The sequence below is a fragment of the Tiliqua scincoides genome, chromosome 9 (assembly GCF_035046505.1).
Source record: "Tiliqua scincoides isolate rTilSci1 chromosome 9, rTilSci1.hap2, whole genome shotgun sequence".
Taxonomy (NCBI): Eukaryota; Metazoa; Chordata; class Lepidosauria; order Squamata; family Scincidae; genus Tiliqua; species Tiliqua scincoides.
In genome coordinates, this window is record NC_089829.1 from 37,138,182 (window position 1) to 37,159,167 (window position 20,986).

Sequence of the window (20,986 nt, forward strand, 5' to 3'; positions counted from 1 at the left end):
CAAGACTGTGGTGGGCGCAGAGGGTGAACCCCTTTACCGCCATGGTCCCAATCCCTATTCACTGAAGTTTTTCTTTAAAGCATGCCAATCCCAATTTGTACTTAGGGCAGTTTCACCCTTAAGGACAATTCACATATCACCCTTCCAAAAAAGCACGTGCATGGTTGGGGAGTCATCCTCCATCTCTTTTGCAGTCATATTCCAAAGAATGGGTCAAGACTCCTGACCACTAGAGGAAAGAAGCCCCTCCATTCCTCTGAACAAAAAGAGAAAGACTCCCACCTGTACGTTTCCTCACAAGAGGGGCAACATGTAACCAAACTTGTTCCCCCCCCCCGTTTGCTGTTCTTTTGAGTGTTTTTTTTTTTTTGGAAGTGAAACACATTCTTTGATTCTTGATTCACTACAGCCAAAACAACCCCCACGTATGCAGATACATACAAATGCTGTTTGTGTGTGTGTGTGTGTGTGTGTGTGTGTGTGTGTGTGTGTGTGTTTCTCCCTAGTTTTGATTCATTCATTCATCTTTCCCCCATGGAAACTGGTAATGTGGGTGGACCTCCCATCTGAAACCACAGCTAGCTACTGCCAATCAGTGTACACAATACATTGCTAGACAGAAATAGAGGGCATTGTACATCCTATGTTGTATATCACACATGCAAGTGGCCGATTTATGCTACCGTCAACTAGCAACGGACGTGTATGCTTGGATGTGCCTTTGCAGCCTACCTTAGCAGCTTCCTGTGCCAGCTTCATGAGTGTCAAAAACTCATTCTGTATTCCAGGAAGGCACAGCTGTTCAAAGAGGCATTCCTGAGCCTGTGCAAGCATCATCTTAACAAGAACACTCAGCATGGCAGGACTCATATCGTAACTCGGCGTGTGGGTGAAAGTCTCTTTTAGGTAATTAAGAACTCCTAAAGGGTTAAAAATTAAGAAGGAAGAGTGAGAAGCTACTAATGCCACTGCCTTTCACAGGAGCTCGTGATCAATGGCTAGCAAAATACCAAGTTTCCATGAAGGCTATTCAAGAAGAAAAAGCTTTATTTAATACCCAAGTGTTTTCTGCTTCATTGAAGCTTTATTAATGGCACAGGTATTCAGACAGGAAATGAAATCACACACTTCGAAGAGAATGAGGTGCACAAAACAGTTCAACTCATATCTAATCCATTTCTAATGCTGAAGAATAGAAACCAAGAAGGGGCAAGAGGACTCGTAATCAAACAGTGCTAAAGCTGGTCTCCTAAGCTACACTCCTTCCTACAGTTCATCTTCCTACGGTTCATCCTAATCCTCCTTCCTACAGTTCATCTTTTCAGTTTTATTAGACCTGCAGGGGGAAAACACAACATGCAACAGAAACCAACAATTTCTAACATTCCCAAGGCAGCAGCTCCTCTTCAGCAAACCCAAGCTGTGAGTGAACCCACTATTGACAAAGTTTGCGAAGAGGCATCACACCTGCCTCACTTATATTTGCAAAAAGAGAAGGGGGGAGGGGAAGAAGTAGAAGAGAGTAGGGCTAGAGCAGTGAGAAGACATCCTAGCCCACCCCCCTCCTCTCCCCCACTTCCTGTTCCGGTCTGTCCCTCTCTTCTACAAATGCCAATCAGGCAATGACAGACATCATCTCTCCTGGCATCAAAGCAGCAGCACTTAGCCTTCTGCCTGAGGCAGCTGAAGATCTGAGGTCGCTTTAGAAATGGCTGAGAGAGACAAGGTAGAAGGAAGGAGCATTTGGAAGTCTGAGGAAGAGAAATCTCCAAGCAAGTTTTGGAAAACATCCTGAAGGGAGCAGAGGTGCAGGCATTGCCCTGCCAGAGCAGCAAGCAAGGCAGAACAGTGCGACTGGCAGAACAAAGTTAGGATGACATTTCCTTTCAAAGGTAACAACTCCTTTGAAAATTAAAACAAACATTTACTGTAGCATAAACACTAAGTGACACTTAGTTTCACAGGGCTGAAATCTCCTCTCAAATATGCATCACACCTAACTGGTTGGTCAAGTTTTACCTGCAGCTCTTAACTGCCCAACACTATTGAAAGCGGATCCCTGCATTGACCAGGACTTTGAATCTCCCCTCCCACCGGTGACATACTACATTTACTGCAGAGTGGCTTTCCTTGCTGTTCATTAACTGCCATTGTTTCACAGAACCATCCCAGAGGCCTTTGACATCTATGACCTTTTGCATTCATGAAAAGCACTTCCTTTTTTTTTGTATGCAAAGGTTATTCTGTTTCCCCGGAGAAAGGAATAGTGAACTTCAGATTTTGTTTTAAACTTGCCAAACTCACAATTTCCTAACAGACCCCTGAACCAGGGCAGGCCTGTTCATGAGGCCAATTGAGGCAGCTGCCTCAGGTGGAAAGTTGGCAGAGGACACCTCCCTTTCTCTCCCTGTGCTGGTGCTCCTCCTACTCCTGTCCCTGAATTGGAAAAAAGGAGGGGGATGCCGTTCAAGAGGAAGTGTCAAGGAGAAAGCAGTCCGTTATTCTCCCTTCCCCCACATTTCCTCTTCTTCTTTATTCCCTTCTTGAATCCAGGGAGCAGGAAGAGGCTGAGGCACTGCCAGGCATGGGGGTGGCATTTGATATGCTGCTCCAGATAAGAAGAGTTCTTGCATGGACTTCTGCCAGAACTGCATTTCAACTAACCCTTCTAAAGAGTCGTGAGAACGGCAGGGTTGAATTTTGAAAGGGGATGGAAAGCCCATGAAAATTCATTAAAACCCTTATGTCAGTCAGGAACAAGAAAACTAAGGAAAACTACTCCATTGCAATCTGGGAAGAAAAGGTGAGCTAGCTCTCAGAAGTACGAAGCAGTTTGGTTTTTCCATCCATCCATCCCAAGTGCTTTGCTCATGATTTTTGTCTCCCTGTACATGCACAGTTATATTTAGGCCAAGATCATAGCAACAACTGTTGCTTTGCCCACAACAGACTGTGTGTGCTCCATGAATGATAAATGTATTGTTACAGAGCAATGCAATCATGCACAGGTACAATGAGCTGATTTTAACTGGATAGGCCAATTGCCACAGTGATGTGCTTCAGGCAGATGGAAGCAGCAGGTACAGATCCCAGAACATTGGCTTGTATGCACTTCCCATTCATAAGATGACAGAGTTCTGAACCAAGGTCACTCAAAACCTGTTCCAAGGATACAAGAAAAGCTAGATACTGCCATCCAGACAAGTGGTGCAGATGAAGCAAATCTTTACATTATTCAGTTTCTGCTACTTTTGGTATGTTGCAAGGAGTTACACAGGACCTGAAACCTTGCTCCTTGATCACTGGATATCCAGCCTTCCCCCACAATTTGGCGTTATAGCTCAGAAGTAGAGGGCTTGCTGCAGTAGGTCCCACATTCAGTCCTCTGTGTCTCTAGGTAGGGGCTGAGGAATATCCCCCTGACCAAACCCTGGGGAGCCATTACTGATCAATATAGACAGTATCGAGTTTGATTTGTGTTTCTCAACCAGTGGTACTCATGAGGTGGTACACATAGGACCCCCAGATCCCGCTGCCTGACAGCGAGACCTGCAACACAACGCAATCAGCAGGAGGAGGTGGTTTGGCTCGGCGGGCAGATCACCAAGTCACTTGGTGGGCGCATATGCTTTTCATTCGCTCGAAAAAGCCCTCTTGCCAGTGTCTGAACCACTTACCAGTGTTTGTTGCATTGCATCTGGCCTCCCTATCCAGAAGTAAGTGGTGATAATATCATTACCAGTTACTTCCAGTGATCGTACTGGTAGGTGGACCACGCAATGTGGTATGGCAGGGGACAAATGTTGAGAAAAACTGAATCAGAGGGACCTGTAATCTTACTTGGCTTACGGCTAAGGCTCTCCTTTGTGAGGAAAGAGAAATGGTTAATACTGGACTGCCAGCACCTTGGCCAACTATAGCATGTTAATCATTAACCACAATATTCATTTTGTCTTTTCTAAACGTGCTACTCAGGTAGCAGCCCTACTTGTGGGGCAAAAGACACAGTTTAACTATCCTTGAAAAGGGATATTTAATTAAAAACCTGTCCCAGATCCTGTTAACCCTTTGGACTTTAATCTTGTCTCTCTTTTGCAACCGAAACACTGTGAAATTAAACCAAGCGCTTGAACTAAGCAACCCTCCAAAGGTTTAGGGGGAAAACACCACAACTCTAACCTACCTGCAGCTCTCTGAAATGTATCAACTGCCTTTTGCAGTCCATCCTGCGTCTGTCGATTGCATCGTGTGCCAATCTGTGTGTAGAGCGCTCCAATATTAAATAAAATACTGGCTTTTTCAAGCAACAAGTTCTTCTGGCAGACAGGGACACCTGTGAAGGAGTCATACCTTTATGGATAAAAAAAAATCATAGACATCTTAATGGAAAAAAAGAAGAGGAAATCAGGAATCTTATGGTACTTTTTGCTATAGCGGTCAATGCAATGAATCAGTGCAGATTTATTAATTAAAAGATTTGTTTACCACCCTTGCTGGGGTGGTGAACAACAGAAAAATTACAAAACTCAAATGTGAAAACAATCACTAATACACACACACACACACACACACACACACACACACACACACACACACAAAACAGCATAGACCAGCAATCATATCCAGTAGCATACCTAGGATATGTCAGGAAATTACTGCGGTGCCCCAGCTGCTGCCATGAATGCCCATAAGCTCCACCTGCTTCATGACTCAAGAAGCGGCTGAGAGAACCTAGAAGTGATGTTCCATGACATTGCATGACATCACGTGACATTACAACATTGCTACACCAGGCACCACAGCCCCTGGGTATGCCACTGACCATATCTAGCAAGACATCATCAGTGTCTCCAAATCCATTCTGCCACGCCGTAAGTCGTGCAGGAAAGGGTTGTCTTAACAATCCTCTGGAACAAGGGAATGGAGGTAGCCAGGAAGGCTGCATGGGGGAGGGAGTTCCCAGCTTGGATGCAGATGCAGAAAAGGGTTTAGGAGGAAACACTTTTCTATCACCACCAGATACTCATGAGATAACCTGAAGCAAAGTCTTCCTGCTCCAGACAGACAGGTTTATATGGAGACAGGCAGACAGGACCCAAGGTCCAAGCTAATTAGGGTATTAACAGTCCAAAACAGCACCTAAATTAGACCCAGAAGCAAACTGAGCTCATTGCACAAGTTTGCAGAACTATAGTCAACAGAGTGTGCTCCAGATTCTGACTGAAGTGCCAAAGCTTCTGAATAGTCTGAAGCAGTGTTTCTCAAACTGTGGGTCAGGAGTCAATTTCAGGTGGGTCCCCATTCATTTCAATATTTTATTTTAATATGCTAGAACTGATGCTCCCATGGTATGTGACTGCATTTGGAAAAATGTTAGAGTTCACAGGTTACTATGTATATGCTTTAAATATTGATAGTCAATGGGGCTTACTCCTGGGTAAGTATGGGTAGGATTGCAGCCTAGGATGTTAAAAATTGCCTGCTTGATGATGCCACTTCTGGTCGTGACATCACTTCCGGTGGGACCTGACAGATTTTCATTCTCAAAGTGGGTCCCAATGCTAAAAGTTTGAGAACCACTGGTCTGAAGAATATTCAGAACATGCTCCATGTAGGGCAGGTTGCAGTAATCAAGTCTGGTTGGAACCACAGCACATGCTACTGTACCCAGATGCAAAACTGACCAGCCTCTAATCATAGTTAAGAGATTGGGAAGAAGCCCCCAAAGTATGTGCTCTTTCTCCCAGTCTTTCCCTTCAACAAGAGTCTCACCCATTTCAGCAAACCATATAGTTCAGAATAATACTACTCGTATCACCAGGGTTAACCATGGTCTGAATCTGATTCCAAACCCTTGTTGACAGAGAACTGTGGTCAGCTTCAACCAAGCAACACTAGTGCTGGCAAAACACTTAACCATGATGATGAGAGCAGTTGCGTGCCTGCCATAGACCTGCCTGGGGCAAATGCCCCAGGCAGTAGCTGCTGGGACCCCACGGAAGCATCTTTGAGGCTCCCAACGGGGACAGAAACTGTGCTTCCGGTTTGCCAGAAGCACAGTTTATAGCGCCGGGGAACCTCACAGAAGTTTCCCTGGCATGGAGGAGGTTGTGCGAGGCTCCGTGAGCCTCTGGTGAGTGGCGGGGGGGGGCGAATTTCTGCCCAGGGGGGTGGTGATAGCCTGCAGGGGGGCGCCACTGCGGAGCTTTGCCCTAGGCACAGGGCTGCAGAGGTCCGCAGCTGGATGAGAGGAATCTGCACCCAAGAGGCAAGAAAGGAGGAGGCTAGACAAAAGAATACACAGTCTTGAGGCCTATTTCCAACCTTTTAACTGGGGTTAAGAGATTCACCCACCACACATTTGCAGATCAATGGCAATCCTGTCCTACATCAACCAAGAATTAACATTTATAATCTAGCACAATACACATAAACTGCTGAACATCTTATAACACCAAGCATATTTCTTCATGTTCTCTTACAACCAACACACCCCATTTTTTGCAATGGTTGACGGGACCATTTAGAGTTTTTTTTTGACAAATGGCAAAGGTTTACATTTTACATGCAGAAACTCCCAGGCTCCAACCAATCAAATCAAATTCTAAACAGCTTTCCAAATTCATCAGAACTGAACATTAGATTAACAGTGTTAATTTTTCACCCCATGAACTTACCAGGTAAATAAAATCCCTAGATGTCTGCTGGGTGAAAAAAATCGGTTCTCCACAAAGCCAAGTTGCACAAAATAGCTCATCAACAGCTCAACTCCAGATTCATCTCTGCTGGGAGTTCGGCAAGCCTTAAAATACACAACATTATCATCATATTTCTGACTATAGTTTCTGGAAGGCCTTAAAGATAAAGGAGCCTCAATGTAAAATAGGAATTAGAAAAAGCAGACAGTACATAAAGAAAGATTCATTTTCAAGTTCTAAGACCATAATCAAAGTCTACATAGTGTCCTGCTGTTTTGCCCTAACTCTGTAGTGTTTTCTCAAGGGAAAAAAGTAGTTAGCTGACACCTAGAACTACTGAATCACTTGGAACAGAATATCAATAGAGCATGATATTCTGTTCCAAGTCACTTTCAGTAGTTCTAGGTATTAGCTAACTACTTTTTAGTTTTATTTTATTCCCTTGAGAAAACTCTACAGAGTTAGGGCAAAACATTAGGACACAACCTAGACTTGGCGATTGTGACCCTAGAACTAAAAAATGAATCTTTTATTAGGTTGGGGTTCCCAAACTGGGGCATCACAACACCCTACCCAGAGAAGCCCTTTCTCTGCTCCCTTAAGGGGTGAGGGGGGTGCAAAGGCAGCAACACAATCGCTGAGAACATGCTGCTATCTTTGCTCCTCCCCCACAGAAACTTACAGCAGTTCCCAAACTCCCAGAGAGTTTGAGAACTGCTGCTTTAGGTGGTGACTCCAGCTACAGAAGCCTTAGTGACTACTTTAACCCATTTTTGCCTGGCCCACAGGTGTACAGATTTGGTTCCTGTTGCATATATGCAACGTTGGGCAGAAATGGCTTAAGTTGAAAGTAGATAACAGCTCCAGGGTGTATGGCTACCACTCCATTGGGCTGCAGATGCAAGAGCACCCCAGGCTGCCTTTTCCTTAAAGCAGCTGTAAGTGGCAGTAAGGACTGTGGGAGATGAGATCCTCAGCCCAGCCCAGGTGTTCTAGGGATACTAGTTTCTTGTTTTCTTTTTAAATATTTTCATTGCGCTTTCAAAGAATTTACATTATCACTACGTAAAACAAAAAACTTGTAAAACCAACTCCAAGTAATAACTAGCAGTATATCCTAGGCATGTCCACTCAGAAGTATGTCCACTTGGTATGTTCCACCGAGATTTATGAGAGTTACTCCCAGTTAATTGCATCTATCTGCAGCCTAAGGCAATCACAATTTTCACAAATAACCATTAACAATGTATGAACTTAGTGAATGCTGGCTTTTGAGGTAGGCCTGATATAAATCACTCCCAGGAGGAACCCAGCAGTGGATGATAGTTATACCACAAGTGTTTTAGGGTCTTGACTTATTTAAATAGTTAGAATACATTTTGGCTTGCAGGGTTAGAAAACTGGAAAGTCATAAGCATTTGTCACCATTTATACTGACAGAATGGACAATATTTCCTGGGGAAACTCAACTTACTTGTCGTAAATCCATCAGATCTGCAATTTCATTTTCATACTCAGAACCATCTTCACTATAGTGCTCAAGGATAAAGTCCTGAAATTTTAATCAAAGTTTTCTTTTTAAAGAGAGATACGCTGAAGGGCTTTGAATCTTAAATGCAAAAGCTGAGTTTCTTTAGCACAACCATGTAAGTGTTCAAAAAGCCATTCAAGGCACTGTCAAAATGAAAGATTAGGATTGGAAGGGACTCAACTAAATTAGCCACCCCTAAAACAACAGGCACACGTTCATTTGTGTCTTCCATTCTTCCAATGAGCTCAGAGGAGTATACACTGTTCTTTTCATCCATTTTATCCTCACAACCACCCTGTGAGGTATCTGTATATTACCTATCTATATTACATGGGGAAGTAGAGTTAGAAAGAATGTCCTAGCTGCAAGAATTTCCAGCACTGGAACAGTCTACCTCATGAAGTTACAGGCTCTCCCTCATTGGAGGTTTTCAAGTATAGGCTGGATGGCCACCTTTCAGGGATACAACAGGCAGGAGGTCTGGTCTAGAGGGTAGAGCCTCCATTTGCCTGAAGATAACATCCACAAGGTCGCCAGTTTGAGGCCACCAGCACCGTGTGACCTTGAAGCAGCTGAGCCGAGCTATTTCCATCTGCTCTGAGCATGGGAGGATGGAGGCCAGGATGGAGGCCAGATCGGAACGAAACATCGGAATTTGTTGTGGCTCTTGAAAGATAGAGCCTTCTTTCAATTGTAAAAATCCCTCCGGGGATTTAAACTAGCCTGCCTATGTAAACCGCCTCGAATAAAGTCTTGAATAAAGATCAAGAAAGGCGGTATATAAATACCTGTATTATTATTATTATTATTATTATTATTACAACAGCTGCTGCCTGCACTGAACAGGGGGTTGGACAACATGGCCTCCAAGGTCCCTTCCAACTCTAACATTATACAGTGTTTCTCAAACTGTGGGCCAGGACCCACAAGGTCAGGGGTGCCGAACTCATTTCATACAGTGGGCTGAATAGCATTCATGATGCCTGCTGAGGAACAGAGGTGATGTCATTAGGCAGGAAGTGATGTCATTAAACAGGTCACAACCAAAAATAAGAACTTTTTTCTCACTTAGAAACTCATTAGCTGCAAATGGCAGAAGAGAAAATATGCAAATCTTGATCATATTTCAAGATATGGCAGAGCTAAATTTTCATGTGGGCTGCCTTTTCAGCAGTAAATCCTTGGCACTGCTCAGCAGCTGAGAGCCTGAAAGTTAGATTAAAAGCTTCTGTGGGCCGCATCCAGCCTTATGTTTGACACTCCTGCACTAGGTGGGTTGCAAACCAATTTCAGGTGGGTCCCCATTCATTTCAATATTTTATTTTTATTATATTAGTCTTGATGCTACTATGTGTGACTGCCAATTGGGGAAATGTTACAGATCTGTACTTTTAACAGGCTATTATGTACCGTATTTTTCGCTCTATAAGACGCACCTGACCATAAGACGCACCTAGTTTTTAGAGGAGAAAAACAAGGAAAAAATATTCTGAACCAAATAGTGTAATAAAATATTTAATAAACTATAACAGAATAACATTTGAACCATGTAAAGTGAACAGCAGTCAACAGTGGCATTAAGAACCATTATCACTGTCATTAACAAATGGAGAGACTTAAAGGTTTGAGCACTCTAGTTTTCTGGAAACACCAAGAACTCATCATCGCTAGAGTCAGAATTTATGAAGCTCACAAAAGCAGGTGCACACAAATAGGGGATCACATATCTTTCTGCTACAATGATGTTCTGCCAAATTCCAATCCACTGGGCCTCATGCCTGCTTAAGGCTGATCAGTCCCCCTTGTGCAACTCACCAGTGCAGCAAGCAAAAATGAGTCCAGTTCCAGTCCACAGATGCCAAGTAAATCAGTCCCATCATTCAGAGTTACCAAATCAGAGTCCAGAGCCAATAAGCCAAATTACAGTCCAAGGTCAGGTTCCAGGTAGGTCAGTTAAATCCATCAGGGTATACAAGTCCAGCCACAGTCAGATTCCAAATTCAATAAACCCAGTCAGTCTCCCTCCACACTCCTTCAAAACCCACAAACCCTTTCTGCCTCTGGTACTCCTTATATCCCTGAGGGCCCTATTGCCTTCCAGTGGCTGCAGCTGTGCAGCACACTCTGCTGAATGCCCAGGCCTTACCCTTAAAGGGGCCACTGCTGACACCACATCTACCTCCTCACCAGATCTTCCTGGATTCCAATACAAGGGGGGGGGGAGCAGATCTCTATACAGACCAGTGCAAAAACAGGGGAAAGGTGTGGGGGAAGTAAGATCTTTGTATAGGCATCACAGCAAGACCAATGCAAAACCCCTTGCACACAGAACCAACAGATGGAAGTGGGGGGGGGGTGCAGATCTCCATATATAGCAGTCCAAAAGCAGGGGAAAAGTGTGGGGGAGGTAAGATCTCTGTATAAGCATCACAGCAAGACCATTGCAAAACCCCTTGCACACAGAACCAACAGATGGAAGTGGGGGGGGGGGCGCAGATCTCCATACATAGCAGTGCAAAAGCAGGGGAAAAGTGTGGGGCAGGTAAGATCTCTGTATAGGCGTCACAGCAAGGCCATTGCAAAACCCCTTGCACACCGAACCAACAGATGGAAGTGGGGGGGGGGGCGCAGATCTCCATACATACCAGTGCAAAAGCAGGGGAAAAGTGTGGGGCAGGTAAGATCTCTGTATAGGCATCACAGCAAGACCATTGCAAAACCCCTTGCACACAGAACCAACAGATGGAAGTGGGGGGGGGTGCAGATCTCCATACATACCAGTGCAAAAGCAGGGGAAAAGTGTGGGGCAGGTAAGATCTCTGTATAGGCATCACAGCAAGACCATTGCAAAACCCCTTGCACACAGAACCAACAGATGGAAGTGGGGGGGGGGCGCAGTTCTCCATACATACCAGTGCAAAAGCAGGGGAAAAGTGTGGGGCAGGTAAGATCTCTGTATAGGCATCACAGCAAGGCCATTGCAAAACCCCTTGCACACAGAACCAACAGATGGAAGTGGGGGGGGGCGCAGATCTCCATACATACCAGTGCAAAAGCAGGGGAAAGGTAAGTCATCCCCAGTAGAGCCAATGGGGCTCACTCCCAGGGATGAGTGGGCGGGAGAAAAGCCTGCCAGCGCCTCCTCTCCCAGGCAGGAGCCCGTCTCAGTCCCTGGGCTCCCTGGACTCACTCCCTAGGCTCGCTCCCTGGGCTCACAAGCCTGCCAGGGGCTCACTCCTAGGGATGAGTGGACAGGAGAGAAGCCCGCGATTGACTCATTTCGCCTGGAGATGGACTGGTAGCTCGAGGGTCGACGTAATGAGCACCCCTGCTCTAGGGGCTTGCTCAGCAAGACTGCCACCCCACCCCCGCTTTCCTGGGAGTGAGCCCCAGTGACTCTGAGACTTACTTCTGAGTAGACACGTGGGCTTTCTCAGCGAGCCTGCCATCCCCCCCCCTTTCCTGGGAGTGAGTCCCAGTGAGTCTGAGACTTACTTCTGAGTAGACACACGGGCTTGCTCAGCAAGACTGCCACCCCACCCACGCTTTCCTGGGAAGCGGAGCCGAGCAGAGCGGGCAGGGGGCGGGGCCAGGGGCGGAGTTTTTTTTTTTTTTTTTTTGCAGTATTCGCTCCATAAGACGCACACACTTTTCCCCCCACTTTTTTGGGGGGAAAAAGTGCGTCTTATAGAGCGAAAAATACGGTACATGCTTTTAACAATGATGGTAAGTGGGACTTTTAGTCCCATTTAGTAAATGGGATCCTGGGTAAGGGTGGGTAGGATTGCAGCCTAGGATTGGAAAACGTTTTCCTGCTTGATGATGTCATTTCCAGTCAAGACATCGCTTCCTGTGGATCTCGACAGATTCGCACTCTAAAAAGTGGGTCCCAGTGCTAAAAGTTTGAGAAACATTGTAATATCAGGTACTGTGCCTGCAATACTTCTTGAAGTCCTTATTCACCTTGCTCTGATGACAGCCAACAGCTGGGCTGCCCATACTCAGCAAGATTAAAAGGTGGCAATTCAAGTGTCAAGCCCCAAATCCCGAGATCAATTGCTAACTGAGTCATTTACTTCCTAGGTTAAGTGCCATTTCCTAGGTTAAGTGCCATTTCCTTGCCCACTGGCAAGGCAGGCTTCCGTCCATAATTCTAGTTCATCCTCCAATTTAGGACACAGAAATAGAACTGACTATGGACATTTGGTTTTAAAATAAGACTAGGGGGAGGGGAATGCAATAAAGCAAAGACCAGGAGTCAAGCACACCCAGTATTGCTGAAAACAACATGCTCATTCAAAGAATAGGCAAGGCAGGGCAAAAACCCAGCACCTGATCTCATTCACGGTGTAAATATTTGCACAGTTTCCTAGCACACCAGACAGAATCTTGACAAACTGCTCTTTTAAAAAAGGGATTTCACATGATCTGAGAAATGCACAGAAGCAGCAGTGGCTGTGCTAAATGTCACAAGTCAAAGTCTCCTCTCTGCTGAACGATTTGCATGGTGTTGTAGTTATAGCAGGAAGCAGAGAATGAGATCCAATTCTGTTTTGTTTTGAATTGCCAGATGGGAATTACTTTGGGGATGGGAGAGTTGCGGGCAGGGTTGGCTTTCTAATGTGGTAAACTGAGGCAGTCACCTCAACATCCATTATCTAGTGGCAGAGATAGAATGAGAGCATGCCCACTGCTGCCACCCAACTTGGATTTGAAGGAGGACGTATTTGAAGGAGAATCCATTACGGGGTACAAGCCATGATGTGTATGCGCAACCTCCTGATTTTAGAAATGGGCTATGTCAGAATGCCAGATGCAAGGGAGGGCACCAGGATGAGGTCTCTTGTTATCTGTTGTGCTCCCCGGGGCATTTGGTGGGCCGCTGTGAGATACAGGAAGCTGGACTAGATGGGCCTATGGCCTGATCCAGTGGGGCGGTTCTTATGTTCTTAAACTACAATTCCCAGGAGGCCTTGCAGGTCTCTTGTTATCTGGTGTGCTCCCTGGGCATTTGGTGGGCCGCTGTGAGATACAGGAAGCTGGACTAGATGGGCCTATGGCCTGATCCAGTGGGGCGGTTCTTATGTTCTTAAACTACAATTCCCAGGAGGCCTTGCAGGTCTCTTGTTATCTGGTGTGCTCCCTGGGGCATTTGGTGGGCCGCTGTGAGATACAGGAAGCTGGACTAGATGGGCCTATGGCCTGACCCAGTGGGGCTGTTCTTATGTTCTTATGAGGATGGAGCAGAAGAGGAAATGAAAGAGAGAGGAAATGAGAGTGGTGGGCTAGAGTGCCTCCCTATTCCTCTACTCTCCTCTTCAGCTCCATCCCCTTCAAATCCAAGGGAGGCAATGGGCAAGGATCATGGTACTGTCATGCAGCTGAACTAGGCAATAAGTGGCATCTGGCATGGAGGATGAAGGGGAGGATTTTTATACCTTTCATGGAGGATTCAGTAGATCAAGGCTGTGCACAAGCAACATCCATTTATCAAAAAGACTCACCAACCTTACAACAATCTTATACCATGGTATGTAAAACCACTATTAGTAAACTAATTACAACTACAGATCACAAAGTCAGCTTTGAAACACTTAGGATTTGGGGGCAACCAATACAAAATTATGGCTAATGGGGTTGTCCCAAATCTTAAATTCATGGGTTGGAGCAGGTGATGTCACACTGTGTACCAAAAAAATAAGAACATAAGAACAGCCCCACTGGATCAGGCCAGAGGCCCATCTAGTCCAGCTTCCTGTATCTCACAGTGGCCCACCAAATGCTCCAGGGAGCACACCAGATAACAAGAGACCTCATCCTGGTGACCTCCCTTGCATCTGGCATTCTGACATAGCCCATTTCTAAAATCAGGAGGTTGTACCCCCAAAAACCGGGTGCCAAAATGGAGCTCCACATTCAAGGATGTGGGGGGGAGGGGGAGAGGAAAAATATAATTTTTTTGGAGAGGAATTTTCAAAGTTTTTCCAGTGGAAAAATTGCAGTACTTCTTTTTACAGACTGAAATATTTTAAATATATTATTTATTTGTCTGAAACGATATTACATTACACTGCTGCAAAACTCCTGCTGTGACATCCTTCTTCTGCCACCTCTTCCTCCTCCTCGTGAATTTCTAGGCCAATAGGAGGAGGAGGAGGAGGAGGAAAAGAGGCATGCCAGCAGTTCATGCTACATATTGAATAAAAGGGAAGCAGCAGAGGGGGTCCTCCAGACTTTCTATAGCCTGAGTTTAGATGCAAGCTTGAGAGCCTCAAGTCATAAATCCAACATCCAGCAACCCTAATGGTTGGCAACCTTCAGTCTCGAAAGACTATGGTATAAGCCTACAGCACCCGGTATTCCCAGGCAGTCTCCCATCCAAGTACTAACCAGGCCTGACCCTGCTTAGCTTCCAAGATCAGAGGAGATTGGGCATGTGCAGGGTAAATGATGAACGTAATACAAGCAACTTGATTTGACAACTCTCAAGGGCATCTTCTTAAGATGCAATTATCCTCAACCAGCTTTTGTGGTTCAAATCTCATGCTGGAACCATTTTCCTAGAATTACATGAATAAAGTTGAATCATAAAATGGTATGTTTGAATCTGCATAGTATCACGACAGTGGCATTCCATACTTTTGCATTTAAAATATTATTTTTAAAAAGTTGCATCTTAGGAAAAAAAAACTACCTTTAGGGGGATGCCGAAGTCAACATCCTTGGACTCTTTCAAGCCAAGCGGTATCAGAGGAATGCTAAAGGCCTCTCTGTTTTAAAGGAGCAAGCAAAAAAATTAATCCCTTCACACCTCTTGATTCACGTAGTACAGTCCACTTTATTTCATACTGCAGAAAAGAGATGCATTTTTTTTAAAAAAGTAACCCCACAAGAAATTCCTTTTGTAAATAAGAATAAACTAGCACAGCAAGGAAACAGATTCTATCCCAGGATACTCCCTAGTGTGCCAAAGTACCCCAAAATGTGATCCACCCCACCTGTAGTCTAACCTGTTGTCAAAATGTGAGGCTCAATTCCAAATATCAAAAGTTGGGCCCTGGGAAACTACCCAGCAATGCAAACTCCCAATGCTAGCCCTGCCTCTCATAGGTTGGCTCCCCTTTTCCTTCTGCTCACCATTTTACTTGCAAAAATGAAAGTTTCTTGTTTCTTCCAATCATAGAAACAAGAAACAAAGTCCACCATTATTATTCCAAAGTATGCCACTTTCACAGGAAAAACACACACACACACACACACTCACACACACAAGATATCCCAAAAGGCCAAACCAAATTCTTGGTATTAGCCAAGACATTGAAATGAGCTCCTTGCTTGTTGATTTAAAGCATTCCCCCCATGATCCATCTTTATTAAGCTGCCAGGTCTGTGCAATTTCCATGGGCACCAGCCGGCCTGCCAGCTCCAAGATGAATGTGGAGTGGAATTCAATCTCTCATTGTGACCCTTTGAAATGCCAACCTCATGGGGGAGAATAATAAACTTCTTTATTGTGATTAGCAGGGCACAAAAACCTTTGCAAACTGTCCCTTCAACCTATGCTAAACTACGGGCCTGCTAAGATGATTGATCAACAAAGGGGAAAATGAATCCCCCTAGCAACAGAAACCAAATATATACACACACACCACATTAATTTGCTTTAACACACAATTCGCTTTAAAAAGCATGCTTGCACTGGCGCTTCTTGGGAAGCTCTCACTTATATGGGGGCAGTTCTTTGATTCCAATCTCCCACATCTGTCTCTAGCTGACACTTAAATAACTGATTGGTTGCAATTGTTTGAAAATGTCTTGAGCTATGAAACTTGCTGAGATATTATTTCAACAGTTAAAGCCCTGAATTGCATACAAAAGATCCCAGGCCAATCCCTGGCATCTTGAGGAACGACCTTTGTCTAAAACCCTGGAGAGCAGCTTCCAGTCAGTGTTGACAAGCTCTGACTCAGTATTTGGCAGCAGTACATGTTCATAAACCATCTCAGGGAAGTTCTTCTCTCCAAGTTAATCAGTTGTTTTTTGCAGTGTCACTTGGTGAGCCCAGGGCTTTAACAAGACTATACAGTACAGGCACCATACCAGAAGAGTGGCACTGCAGCGTCCACTAAGTGTCCATACCAGTGACACCATCAACCAACACTGGGCACTGCTAGAAGATAGGCAGAAGCTCAGTGGACACTTTTTTGCATGCAGATGGTGCCAAGTTCAATCCCTAGTATCTCCAGGAATGACTGGGAAAGAGCCCTGATCTGAAACCTTGGAAGGCCACTACCAGTCAGTGCTGATGTCACATTACACTAACCAAAGGTCTGACCGGGCAGAAGGCAGCTTCCCTGATTTGCTCTATGGCACCAGTTTCCAAAGTGGAGACCGCTGCGCACCAGGAATGTCTTCCCCAGTGTGACCAGTGCTTACTGTTCCAGCGCACTGCAGCTCTCCATGTATCTCGATTGGGATGACAAGACCGTGTCTGGACACCCGTGTCTGCTCAGAAATCCTGGCGCAATGCCCACTGTGGCTTTGCACCAGAGATGCGACTGCCCAGAGCTTCGCATTGTCCCGATTGGCACGTTGGAAGGGTAAAACTCATGGAGTGGACGGCTTCTCCTGAACCCCAGAATTGGCTCCCAGGCTGGGGTCTGGAGCAGCCTGCTCTACAGGCACAGGATCTATACTACTGTTCTGCCACTACAATGCCTTCCTCACCAGTAACAGCAGAAGCTTCCTCTGTCCCTTGGTTGCCACTCACTGTCAGTAGCAAAACAGTACCTTCAGTGAACACCAAGCAACACATGGCCTGCAGCAATCTCAGCGAAGACACCACTATCCGAAATAGGCCTGACAATTAAGAGAGGGGAACAAAATTCTAATTTGGTCTCTGGGATGAATAATTATGTATCAATTCATCTCATTTATTAGAGATGAATCCATTATTATGAAAAATGACTGCATATCCTTTAGCCTTTTCTTTTACACGAATGGTCGGATGCAAACCTTTGTTGGCTATAAACCAATTAATACGAGGGAAGAATTTTGCTTTGGCTTTCTTTGGTGTTCTCCATTCAGACCACCTCCCAGAAGGGTATTTGAGGATTAGGAATCAGAATTAATTACTTTTAATACCTTCCCACAAAGAAGAAGGTTAATACCCCTTCTAAACTTCAGTCAACAGCCAAATCAGACAAAACACTTTCGACTGTTACCTGCACAGTATGTTCTTTGCTTCTTTTCCAGCTCATCCACACATTTGGTTTTTATTGCCAAGCGTAAACAGAAATGGGACCATAATAGAAGCATTCTTCCGCCTCTGTTACTTACTCAGTATTCTGATAGACCTCAACGGAGATATTGAGTCCTTCTAGATCTTCCTTGAGGATCTGCAGATTTGAGTTTATGTAACTCAGCTCGAGAAGCACCTGATCCCTCACTTTATTGTTGGTTGTCACTCTGCCAAGAGAAAAAGGATACACACCTTTGTGAATGCTTTGAGAACGGGCCTCTTTATTGTATAGTGTGGGTCAGTTAAGCTCCCTTATTGGCATTCTCTACATTTCTGAGATATTTTTCCCTCCCTTCAAGAACCAATATGAAAACACTTGTTTCAGAAATGACTTGGGCATTGGCCAAGAAAGAATGTGGAAGAGCGTTCAGGCAGTGCTTTTGTATAATAATGTATTTTTGCTGAGGAAGACAAAACAGGGCCTCCTGGCACCAGAGGCAGCACACCAAATGCTGCCACTCCTTCCATAGCAACTTGCTATGACAAATGGTGACCCCTTTACCATGTGGAGCACCAGCCACTGCATCCACTATTCCTCTTCTTTCTTGGATTCAAAAAGGAAGTATGAAGGAAAGGAGAGTGATGGGCAAGAGTGTCCCAGACACTCTAGGCCAAGGGTGTCAAAACTCGTTTCATACAGAGGGCCGAAGTTAGCATTCAGGGCTCCAGCTGAGGGCCGGAAGTGATGTCATTAAGCAGAAAGTGACATCATTAAGCACCTAATGGCCAGAAATCAGACCCTATTCTCATATAAAAACGCATTAACTACAAATTACAGAAGAGAAAGTACGTAAATCTTGATCATATTTCAAGATTTGGGAAAGCCCAGTTTTCATGTGGGATGCCATTTTAGCTGTAACACCTCAGCAGCTGAGAGCCTGAGGGCCGGATAGAAGTTTGCAGGGGCAACATCCGGCCCCCAGGCCTTATGTTTGACACCCCTGCTCTAGCCCAACATTCTCCATACTTCCTGGATTGGAAAAGATAAAGGAGAATGGAGTGAAAGAGAAAGAGCAGCAGAAGCTAGCAGAAGTGGGTAGATGGATGGATCCAGTCTCCCACTGGACCTTAGACTATTGGCCAATGACAGAGTGCATTGCCCTTCAGGTTTGCAGTCTCAGGGTAACCAGCAGTTGGAGCAGAGAAGAGTTATTTTGAGCAAGGAGCAGAGAAAACAAGTCACAAAGCCCGTTAAACCACATTGCATTAGACTATCCACACTTCCCAGTGTAAATTACATTTTGTACAAAACTCTGAATTTGGTTCCCAACTATGCCCTCAAAGGAAAGTATTCGAGAATCAGCACATACACAGCCTTCAAATCAAGACAGTTGCACAAGGCATATACATATGGTTGGCAACCTTCAGTCTTGAAAGACTATGGTATAAGCCTACAGCACCCAGTATTCCCAGGCGATCTCCCATCTAAGTACTAACCAGGCCTGACCCTGCTTAGCTTCCAAGATCAGGCAAGATCAGGCATGTGCAGGGTACTTCCTTATTCTGTTCTTCTAAAAAGACCATTTCCTAGGGGTGGAACACTAAAACCCATATGCAACCATGTCAAACTCTGTGCAAAAATTGCAGCCACGATTTCTGAACTAAGATATGGGAGCAACTGGACAGCTGGCTAGAATCAGAGGCTGTTCCTGTTGGAAAGAACAAAGGCTGCATTTTGTTGCTGGGGTCAGAGGAGAAGGAAAATCGTGGGAACATACCGTAGAAGATTTTCAGCGCCTGCTCTCATCCTCACTGTTTTCAGAATCTGTTGGTTCAGAACGGCTCTTTGATTTTGCTGTTTGCTCCTTCCAGTCTCAGCGAGGGGGTTACATCCCTGGATTACGGAAACACATCATTTATCAAAAAGAAAAAAGGGATGGGAGAATTAAAAAAACAAACACCAAACACCTCCCTGAATGGATGATGCAGATTTTCAGGTTTTTTAAACCACACGGGTCATCTATCACAACCACTACAATCAGGTTACCAAAGGGGAGAGATTGCAAAAGTTGTGTCTTTGACCAAGACCTGTCTTGACATAAGGTCTGCTCTGTGTTTTCTGTTGCTCTTGTCAATAGCTCCTAACAACTATTCCCCAAATAGTTATAACTCTAAAACTTTACCTTCCAACAGTATAGTGGTAAATCTTAAAGTGCAGGAGTTCAATTTGACACCTCTTCCCAGCCACACCCCATTAAGACTATAAGCAAAATCAATTTTTAAATGTCTTTATTAGAATATTTTCTTTTCCTCCCATGTTATTTATTTTGAAACTTCTTATACTTCATTTAGAGATCTAGCTCACCTCATCCCAAACTGTTGGAAAGAGTTTCAACAGTACAAATGCATAAAATTGAAAAATAAGTTTAAGAAATATCCCAAATATAAAACATACTGAAATGCTTGCCTATGAATGTTTACTTAGAAATTCCATTGTGCTTACAAGGTCTTATTTCCAGGTAAATCTGCATATGATTGCAGCCTTAATGACACATGAATTAATTACATACTATCTCTTAGGCAGAAAGACAAAAGTTTGTAGTCTATGACAGACTTGGGCATTTCCCAAAATGCCCCTGGGAAAACTTCTCAGTTTGCCTCCTGTTGGGGCCAATGCTTCTTCTCAGCTAAGATCCTTGAAGAGTTTCAAAGGCAGAAACTGAGTGTTCCAGCTGATGACATCACCAACTTCTGCTGTAGGAGAAGTCCTGGAGTACCACTTCCCTTCAATTACATTCCTGGTGTCATGCAATGATATATGTCTTTTTATAAGCAACTATGACAATGTCATTGTTTTTAAAAGTGTCACTTGATAGAAGAGTCATGAACCATCTCAATCAGCACTGGAATTTGACACCTGTATGAAACTGAACCTAAGAATCTGTCATGTATCCATTGGTCCACATACCTCAGTATTATTCGCAAGGCTCAGGACTTGTAGGGCGCCCCCACACCCCGCTACAAAATCTCACTCAGAGATTTTTCCCAATCTGAATAGTTTTAACTAAGGAGTGAGAGACTGTACCAGAGACTTCCTGCATGCAAAGCATGTGGCTCAAACACCAACCTTTCTATTGGCCTTTCTAGAGAAATGTTACCTTCAAATGGGTTGCTTATCTCATTTCAGGAACAGCAACAAACCTCCTTGCCAGAGGGTAGGAGGCAAGCACAATTGGCAGGCCACAGAGCAAGTAATCTTTAAAAAGTGGAATCTCCACACATCAGAATAATTCTCCATTTGTCAGTGTCACTCCAAAACCAGAGCCTCTATACTCTCATATACAAATCACATCCAGGCATCAGAAGACCTACCCAGCCAGGCTTTCCTGACCCCATCATATTGGTGACAGTAGTGGTCCAAGTTGGACAACAGCTTGCACCAGCCCAGTACCTACCCACCCCATCTCTAAATGGGACTGTCCTTCTCTGCAATGCTTGTAGAGGATGATGCCATTG

General features: G+C 44.7%; 1 protein-coding gene and 1 pseudogene across 1 annotated transcript in view; both read right to left on the reverse strand.

Moving 5' to 3' along the window:
- RHPN2 (rhophilin Rho GTPase binding protein 2) overlaps positions 1 to 20,986 on the reverse strand; it is a 49,711-nt gene that overhangs the window by 16,153 nt on the left and 12,572 nt on the right. The window contains exons 2-8 of the mRNA XM_066636931.1: positions 19,249 to 19,364; positions 17,569 to 17,697; positions 14,924 to 14,999; positions 8,173 to 8,250; positions 6,678 to 6,802; positions 4,184 to 4,350; positions 733 to 920 (exon numbers count right to left, since the gene is read on the reverse strand). Coding sequence (XP_066493028.1) covers positions 733 to 920; positions 4,184 to 4,350; positions 6,678 to 6,802; positions 8,173 to 8,250; positions 14,924 to 14,999; positions 17,569 to 17,697; positions 19,249 to 19,364 — 879 coding nt within the window. The remainder of the gene's footprint in view (positions 1 to 732; positions 921 to 4,183; positions 4,351 to 6,677; positions 6,803 to 8,172; positions 8,251 to 14,923; positions 15,000 to 17,568; positions 17,698 to 19,248; positions 19,365 to 20,986) is intronic.
- On the reverse strand, positions 14,571 to 14,691 carry LOC136660862 (5S ribosomal RNA; annotated as a pseudogene).